General features: G+C 45.6%; 1 protein-coding gene and 1 non-coding gene across 5 annotated transcripts; one reads left to right on the top strand and one right to left on the bottom strand.

Annotated features, from left to right (window-relative positions):
* Window positions 1-1,975: 1,975 nt before the first annotated feature.
* On the top strand, window positions 1,976-2,082 carry LOC116095850. The gene has a single exon (XR_004120741.1). It is a non-coding gene; the product is annotated as a U6 spliceosomal RNA (small nuclear RNA).
* A 2,709-nt stretch (window positions 2,083-4,791) lies between these two features.
* Window positions 4,792-9,121, bottom strand: Armcx2 (armadillo repeat containing X-linked 2). Of its 4 annotated transcripts, none has more exons than XM_031367822.1 (5): window positions 8,906-9,121; window positions 8,294-8,357; window positions 8,140-8,201; window positions 7,940-8,005; window positions 4,792-7,644 (listed from the first exon to the last, which is right to left on the bottom strand). In XM_031367822.1, exon 5 carries the CDS (start codon window positions 7,511-7,513, stop codon window positions 5,201-5,203), a length of 2,313 nt encoding a protein of 770 aa, XP_031223682.1. In that variant the 5' UTR covers window positions 7,514-7,644; window positions 7,940-8,005; window positions 8,140-8,201; window positions 8,294-8,357; window positions 8,906-9,121; the 3' UTR covers window positions 4,792-5,200. The 4 variants fall into 4 exon arrangements, with proteins under 4 accessions (XP_031223682.1, XP_031223673.1, XP_031223693.1 ...); XM_031367813.1 differs by having other exon boundaries at window positions 8,294-8,398; XM_031367833.1 differs by lacking the exon at window positions 8,140-8,201.
* Window positions 9,122-9,127: the final 6 nt, after the last annotated feature.

Here is a 9,127-nt window from a genome sequence, read left to right on the forward strand (position 1 = left end):
TGTCTTTATAAATCTGGCTGATTTAACTTTGTACAATGACCCCCGATTCTATTCACTTTTCTAAAACTGTCATATTTTTTAAATGGCTAAATAACTTTCTATTGTGTATAAATAAAACATTTTCTTTTTCCTTATCCTTTCTTTTTAAAAAATGATTTATCTGTTCTTAAGTAAAAATGATGTTCTATGACCAATAGCTACTTCAGTGAACAACTTAAGTCACTGATTAGTGGTTCTCAACCTTCCTTTCTTTTTATTAGATATTTTCTTTATTTACATTTCAAATGTTCTCCCCTTTCCTGGTTTCCTCTCCGAAAACCCCTATTCCATCCCCCCTCCCCTTGCTCACCAACCCACCCACTCCTGCTTCCCAGTCCTGGCATTTCCCTACACTGGGGCATAGAACCTTCACAGGGCCAAGGGCCTCTCCTCCCATTGATGTTCGACAAGGCCATCCTCTGCTACATATGCTGCTGGATCCATGAGTCCTATCATGTGTGCTCTTTGGTTGGTGGTTTAGTCCCTGGGAGCTCTGAGGGTACTAGTTATTTCATATTGTTGTTCCTCCTTAGGAGCTATAAACCCCTTCAGCTCTTTGGGTCCTTTCTCTAGCTCCTTCATTGGGAACCCTTTACTCAGTTTAATGGATGGCTGTGAGCCTCTACTTCTGTATTAGTCAGGTACTGTCAGAGCCTTTCAGGAGACAGCTATATCAGGCTCCTGTCAGCCAGCACTTGCTGGCATCCACAATAGTGTCTGTATTTGGTGATTGTATACGGGATGGATCCTCAGGTGGGGCAGTCTCTGGATGGCCTTTTCTTCAGTCTCTTTTCACACTTTGTCTCTGTATCTTCTCCCATGGTTATTTTGTTCCCCCTTCTAAAGCTAAAGAAGAAGGAAGACCAAAGTGTGGTTCTCAACCTTCCTAATGTGAGACCCTTTAATACAGTTCCTCATGCTGTGGTGACCCATTCATTTTCATTGCTACTTCATAACTGTAATTTTGCTACTGTTATGAATTATAATGCAAATATCTGTGTCTTCTGGTGGTCTTTGGTGACCCCTGTGAAAAGGTCATTTGATCTCCCTTAAAGGGGTCATAACCCACAAGTTGAGAACCACCAACTTAAATAATTTTTCTTCAAGAAAACTATTTTTAAAAGATTTATTTATTTATTTATTTATTTATTTATTTATTATCTATAAGTACACTGTAGCTGTCTTTAGACACATCAGAAGAGGGCATCAGATCTCATTAGAGATGGTTGTGAGCCACCATGTGATTGCTGGGATTTGAACTCAGGACCTCTGGAAGAACAGTCAGTACTCTGAATTGCCGAGCAATCTCTCCAGCCCCTTCAAGAAAACTATTCTTAATTTAAGCTAGCAGCACAGTGTTTTGCATGTACTTCGTATTTCATCACATAGAATACTTGAAAGACAGGTACTCAAGAGCATGGAGGGTTATCATACATGTCATTTATAATGAACAAGGACTTTGTTGAAACCTTTCAAAATAAAACTGGGTTTAAAGAACTTGAGTGTGCCACTGTAAAAAAAAAAAAAATGCAACCACTACTATTATAGTTTGAGGTCACATTCTTGATTCTCACTGTGACACTGACAATTTTCTCATTGCTTTTGTTCCAAATGTCAATCCTGTAAAACCAGTAAATAACATGTTAGTACTGTTTTGGGAGTAGCTTTGACTGTACATTTTCTGCAACCTGCAATAGTTTGTGGGTTACACATTGAGAGCTACTGATGTGCAATATGACCCCAATTTATGTAAAGAATTCATAGAAATAATCACACTAAATATCTGAAAGAATTTCATTTATGTGAACTTTTATACATGTGTCATAAACTTAAAAGTCATTTTTTTTGGACAGTCTTTCCTTTAGTCTCTGCTTCACTCTTTGTCCCTGAATTTCCTTTAGGTAGGAACAATTCTGGGTTAAAAGTTTTGACATGGGTGCTTGCTTTGGCAGCACATATCCTAAAATTGGAATGATACAGAGAAGATTAGCATGGCCCCTCCACAAGGATGACAAGCAAATTCGTGAAGTGTTCCATACTAAAAAAAAAGTTTTCTTGAGATAAGTGGGTGGCCCCACCCCTCAACCGGGGGCCACTGGACATGGTTTCTACAGGTTCTATCTCCCCTTTGTGGGGTATTTCAGCTAAAGTCCTCCCTGTTGGGTCCTGGGAGCCTCTTGCTATCCTGGTATCTGGGACTTTCTAGTGGCTGCCCACACTTCTCCATTCCCCACTACTACACACCTCCATTCAATTTCCTGTCCCTCTGTACTCCCCCAGCCCTTTCCCTCCTACACCTGATACTGCCTTCCCTTCCACCCCTCTCTTCATCCCAGATCCCTCCTTCTACCTCCCGTATTTTGTTCCCCCTTCTAAGCACTGAAGCATCCACACTTTGGTCTTCCTTCTTCTTGAGCTTCATATTACCTGTGAATTGCATCTTGGGTATTCTGAGCTTCTGGGCTAATATCCACTTATCAGTGAGTCCATACCATCTGTGTTCTTTTGTGACTGGGTTACCTCACTCAGGATGATATTCTTCAGATCCATCCATTTCCCTAAGAATTTCATAAATTTATTGTTTTTAATAGCTGAGTAGTACTCCATTGTGTAAATGTACCACATTTTCTGTATCCACTCCTCTGTTGAGGGACATCTGGGTTCTTTCCAGCTTCTGGCTACTATAAATAAGGCTGCTATGAACATAGTGCTGCCCCACCTAGAGCTCCATCCCATCTGCAAACACAAACCCAGGCACAATTGCTGATGTCAAGAAGTGCTTGCTGACAGTAGCCTGATATAGCTGTCTCCTGAGAGGCTCTGACAGTACCTGACTAATACAGATGCAGATGCTCACAGCTGAGCTTGGACTGAGCAGGGGGACTCCAATGGAGGAGTTAGGGGAAAGGACTGAAGGAGCTGAAGTGGTTTGCAACCCCATAGGAAGAACAACAATAACAACCAACCAGAACCCCCAGAGCTCCCAGGGACTAAACCACCAAGCAAAGAATACACATGGAGGGACCCATGGATCCAGCTGCATATGTAGTAGTGGATTGCCTTATCTGGCATCATTGGAAGGGGAAGCCCTTGGTCCTGTGGTGGCTCAGTGCCCCAGTGTAGGGGGATGCTAGGGGTGGTGAGGTGGGAGTAGGTGGGGGAGCACCCTCATAGAGACAGGGGCATGGGGGCTGGAATGGGGGGTTTGAGGAGGGGAAACAGGGAAGGGGGATAATATTTGAAATGTAAATAAATAAAATAGCCAATAATTAAAAAAAAGTTGTGTCTTGTAATGGGTGCATAGATCCTTTCTCAGCCTCTTGGCTACAATCAAGTTTAATGTTTATATAGAACATTAGTTTTAATTGGCTTTAGCTGAATTAACAAATACTGATTATATCCCTGTGCACAAAATGATCTTATATGTGTACACATTATGGGATGATTAAATTATGTTACATGATAAAATATAGCACATCTACTTTTGTTGCTAACATGGTGATGTTATCTCTAGTCATGATGTGCAATAATACACCTGTCTCTGTCTCTGTCTCTGTCTCTGTGACTCTCTGTCTGTCTTACAGAAAGAACTTGCACTTAGAAACAAAGGAGTTGGGGTGAGGGTACAAGAAAAATCTCACCCCAACTCTTTTTCTAAACGAGCTGACCTCTAGCTTTGGGAATCCTAACAGGGGTCAGCACCAAAGGTCCTTTTATTGTTCTGATTTTTTCCCCATCCTAAATGAGATTTGGTCACTATATGGTCTTCACAGCTGAGAGAGCCCTTCCCTGTCAGAACTTGTCAGGTGACAGGGCTTGGATGTTTGTGCACGCACACACACACATGTACCTTTGATTGTGGTGTGCATGTGTGTGCAAGGATGCCTAAGTGTCCACTTGTGTCATATTACTACCTCATTTCATCATTCATAATTTTAAGTGTGGTATAACTTTCAAACCAATGCTCATTTTATCTCTGCTCTTAAGCCCATGTCAGTTTCAATTCATCTTGAAATTGCTACCAGATTAACTTTTTTATGTGTATGTTCATGTTTGGGACCAGAGGACACTCTCAGGTATCACTCTCAGGAATTCTATTCCTCCTTTGATACAGGGTCTTTCACTGGCCTGGGGCTCATCGATTACGCTAGACTGGCTGGCTGTTGAGGCCCAGGGATCTTCTTGTCTAGTTACCCCCAGGGCCAGGATTACAAGTGGGCAGTATCACACACAACCTTTATAACTGGGTTCTAAAGATCAAACTCAGGTCCTCATACTTGTGAGGCAAGGACTTTACCATGCAAGCTATGTACCAGCGCTGTTTTCCCTTTATTTTTGCACATTTTAAAGTGTCCTGTTACACCTTGATTAACAGAATATTTTGGTACCCAACCTGAAGGTTTATGGCCTTAAAAACAAACAAAAAGAACTTCTTCCCCCTAAATTATCATTGTTATCATGATCACTCCTCTTCCATAGGTTCTGTTTTTCTGTTTCAGGGAAACTAGCTTCCTCCCCTATTAAAGGAACAGTGTCTTACCCCTGTCTTTCTTCCTATCATTTCTCCTTTCTAGGCCACTCTTCTATGCTGTCCTTCAGGATAATCTTAAGGGCATCCTTCATAGATGTTCTGCCCATCCTCCCAGATAACAAGCATCTGACCCTGAACCTATGCCCAGGTACTATTATGAGTCCATGCATGTTCATCCTCCTTACCTTTCCAGCCAGACTTCATTAAAGCACCTGAACAACTTCTTGCCACTTGCAACATACACTTTATTGATGGTACACATATTAAGTCTTTGGTGACAAAATTCAAGTCAAAACAAGTAAGAGCTGAGTAGGCCATTCATGGACAGGATTGCTATTAGTTCACATAGAGGACCCAGGAAAAATATTCCACCCAAGCAGCACAATTCAAACCACAGGACTACAGGACTACAGGACTACAGGACTACAGGACTATTTGGTATTCAGAAAATGGTTCAGCTTAGAGCTGGTGACTATCACAGATAACATCACGCTGAATGATACATTATTCAAAACTGGCAGCTCAATAATTCCTGTACTACACACACAAGTAGAAAAGCAATACTGTCTCATTGTTAATGCTTCCAGACAGTAAAACTGAGAGATCACACATCTTGAGGGCACAGATCAATCAGAATTTGTTTACCAGCTTTATAACTTTCACTTTCACCAAGAGGTCATGGTGATTTGTTAAGGCTCGAATTTTCTTCACACACACCCCAGATGTAGTACATAAGTAAAACAAGGATCCCTTGTTGAATTCTCTGTAGTTGAACACTTCTGCTCTGAGGTTGTCAAAGATAATCTCAAAAAGAGTAAGGGCATTAATGAGAATTTCTGATTCCACATAAGAATTATAAAGGGAACTAAATGATGACGGCACTTGGGTACCGAGAAGTTTTTTGAGCATGTCCGGATTTTCAGCAAAGTTTGCTAGTATTTTCAGAATCTCAACCTTGATTTTTCCACCCCCCTGAGATAACAAGCGGAAAAAGTTTGCAATGGAATTGACAAGCAGGTGCTGGTAGTCATTAGTAATAGTCATGTTTGTTAAAAATTTTAGCCCAACTACCTGTACTGCTGAGTTCAGGTTAGAAGCCATGATATCATCCATCACTTTATTCATGTACACCTGAAGTCTGCCCTGATTTTCATAATTTTCACTCAGGTTATTCATAGCCATTAAGGCTTTTTCCTTAATGTGGGGGTCGGTCTTGTTGATCATGTTTGCAATAATTGGGAGGCCTCCCAACTTTCGGATTGTTTCCTGATTACATGAATAATTGGCATTGTTGCTCAGGGTGAGCAGGGCTACTTGCTGAATGAAGGGATCATCTGACTTCTGAAGCAAGGCTAGCACTTTCCTGAGATCTCGAACACCTAGGATCTCATCGATTTCATACGGAAAGGGGCGCTTATGCATGGGAATGGTTCTCTTCCCTTTCCCTCTCTGGGGGACCTCTGGCTCAGAGTCAGAATCGGAATCTGTATCCGTCCACCCAGATTCCCCTTCCTCAGATTCAGGAATCTCTGCTAGGAAGGCCTGCCCCCCATTAGCAGAAGCTGCAGCAGCTGCTGCGGCCCCATCACCGGGACGGAATCCCATCCCCAATTCATCCACTTCAACCTTGTTCTTCCTATTTTTGCCCTTGCCTCCACTCCGGTTCTTGTTTCCACCCTTGCCTCCACCTTTGGGTACAGCTCCAGTGGCTGACCCAGCCTTAGGTATAGCCCCAGTGTGAGCTCCAGGGGCTGCTTTCTTGCCAGTGGCTGCTGTCTTAGAGGACCCTGAAGCCCCAGGAGTCTCTGCAGCCCCAGAATGCATGGGTAGAGAAGCCGCAGCTACCATGGCAGGTGCTCCCATTCTAGGAGTCTCTGTGGCTTCAGGAGCTGCTGCCACCCTAGGGACCTGCATGACCTCGGTGGTTGCTGTCCTCTGGGTAGATGCTGCTGCCCTAGGAGTTGCTGGTCCTCCGGAAGGCACTGCTGCCCCAGAATACTGGACTGCCCTAGGAGGTACTGCTACCCCAGTAGATTGGGCTGCCACAGGATGCACTGCTGCCGCAGGAGACTGGACTGTTCTGCCAGGCACTGTTGGGACTCCCCTGGGAAGTACTGATGATGGGGGTGGAAGGGGAGGTATCACTGTCCCAGGAGATTGGGTTACCCTGGAAGCTGCTGCTGGCCCAGCAAAGTGGGCTGCCACAGGAATGTAGACTGCTCCAGGAGGTGCTACGACTGCCCAGGAAGGTGCTGCTGACACAAGAGACTGGACTGCCATGGGAGGTACTGCTGGCCCAGGAGACTGGACTGCCCAGGGAATTGCTGCTGGCCCAGTAGACACTATTGTTGGTGAAGGTACCATTGGCCCAGGAGACTGGGCTATCATTGGAGATACTGCTGGCACAGGGGATGCTGTTGGCCCAGAAGCCTCTGTGGTGCTGGGAGCTTCCACCACTTTGGGAGCCCCTACTATTTCTGGAGCCGCTACAGCAGTGGGACCCCCTGGCACCTTGGGAGGAGGTGTAACTGCACAGGCAGCTGAAGTCACGACTACTGATTCCATATTAGCCTCAGTTCCAGCCCCATTTACCTCCAGGGCCTTACTTTCTGCCCCATTCTGAACCTTAGGACAGGATGCCCCTGGTGCCACTTCTTCAGCTACAGCTGTGGCAAGACTGGATGCTTCTTCTTGGGCCTTGTTCATTGTCTCAATACTGACTGGGGTTGGGGGACTGAATCCTGGCCCGAGGTCAATTGTGAATCCAGCTCTTAGGCCAGCTCTAGCCCTGCTTCCAGTACCCACAGAGGCCCGGTTCTTAGACTTGGTCAGTCTCTTCTTCTTCTGGTCTTTTCCCCTAGTATATTTGTAGACACAGTACCAGGCACTAGCCCCAATCACTATTCCAGCAGCTACACAGCCAGCATCCCGAGCTCGGCTCATGGTACACTTGGAGGGATTCTCTGATCCAGGTTGTGGAACTGGCTTGCTTAAGTGAAATGTATACACCAGTCAAATTGAGGCTCTCAAGCTCAGGTTTGAAAGTTCTTCTGAGGCTGCAAGCTGAGCTGGACCTAGTAGGAGTAAACGTTTGGTATGAGAGGCGCAGGATTTAGGCTCACTTTGTTGAACCTTAGAAGACAGTTTGGGGACACAGGTGTCAAAGGCTGCACTTGCTGATTTAGAGATTAGCTGCAGGTTGTATCTTCAACTCTAGTTCACCTTCCCAGTGCCACTACCCATAATTTATTTGCTCCTAAATGGGGAGGGGATAATATGGAAGCCTGGCAGAGAAGGGGAAATTTTGAGGTTCACCTACAATATTCCTATCCGCATTCAAATGTCCTCAGATAGTGCTCATGTACATACCAGCTTCCTGGGATCAGGAGCAATTTCCACTGTGCTCGCAGCTGCAGAGCCTAAAGGTAGACGGATCTGTGGATAGATGACAGGTGGTTTTGAACCTTGGGTAGACACATTGTTGTTTCTCCCCTGACTTGCATTCTGGTGGGTATATATATATATATATATATATCCCTTAGGGCTCCTCCTATTCTCCCCCAACTTACAAAGACAGATACCACATGCCCCCTTCCCTGCACCACAAAGGACAGTCCAGGACAAAGAAAGTCTAAAAGAAAGAAAAGATTCAGGGGTAAGTATTCTGGTTCTATGTTCTGGCCTCTCCCACACCCACACCAGGGGAACCACCATTTCACTGACCTGTAAGAATTCAGAGGCCTTTCTCCATCCTCTAATTCAGCCAGAGCTTCATGCTGAGGACGGGCTGAAGGGCAGAAATACAGACTGCAGGGGCAGACTAAGGACCTGGTGGACATATCAGCATCCAGAACAAGAGTCCTAGGGTTAGCCTTTTCTTCTCTGCACACCACAGTGACAAAGAATGCCACCTTTCAACTCCTTTGATTCTTCTAGCCTCTCATATCACAGCTATCCCAGTCCCCTCCCCCCATTTGCGCAGGCTCCTCAGGCCTCAACGCCCCCTTCTATTTCGCCCCACCTCTGGCCGCCATTTTTCTGAGACACTGCGCCACACCCCTTCTACTGCTGCAGTGAAGCAGAGGGAGCAAGTCGAGAGCTGGTTAAGATGCAGCAGGGGGATTCCTGCCAGATATTCTACTGTTCCCCGCTTATGTTCAGTCGTTCTTCACCACCACCCCCTTCCCGGCCTAGCTCTGGCCTGCAGAGCAAAGGCCTCTAGGCCCGCCTCCTCAGTTTCAGGGTCGTGATTTTTTGTGGCTTCTCTACTCTGAGCTCCACCTCCCACCCTCATCCCAAGTCCCCAGACAACCGCCATTTCTTTAGCCTGCGTACTCGAGTTCCCTTTTCAGGGCCCAAAAGACCAGGATGAAGGGCTGATGGGCCGCAGGTGTCTGGGAAGCAGCTTGGCAGTTAGCATGGCGGTTCAATACCAGATTTGTTCACGGTCTCCGAGCCTGTGAAGCCCACACAGAGCCAAATCCTCCATCTCTCCCACCGAAGCTGGCACACCCATTTCCCAGCACCCTAGAAAGGCAGGGGGCTGAGATGGGAGGG

The sequence above is a fragment of the Mastomys coucha genome, chromosome X (assembly GCF_008632895.1).
Source record: "Mastomys coucha isolate ucsf_1 chromosome X, UCSF_Mcou_1, whole genome shotgun sequence".
Classification (NCBI taxonomy): domain Eukaryota; kingdom Metazoa; phylum Chordata; class Mammalia; order Rodentia; family Muridae; genus Mastomys; species Mastomys coucha.

Coding starts and splice junctions, on each gene's coding strand:
- Armcx2 (XM_031367833.1), bottom strand. CDS start 7,513: ATGAGCCGAGCTCGGGATGCTGGCTGTGTAGCTGCTGGAATAGTGATT.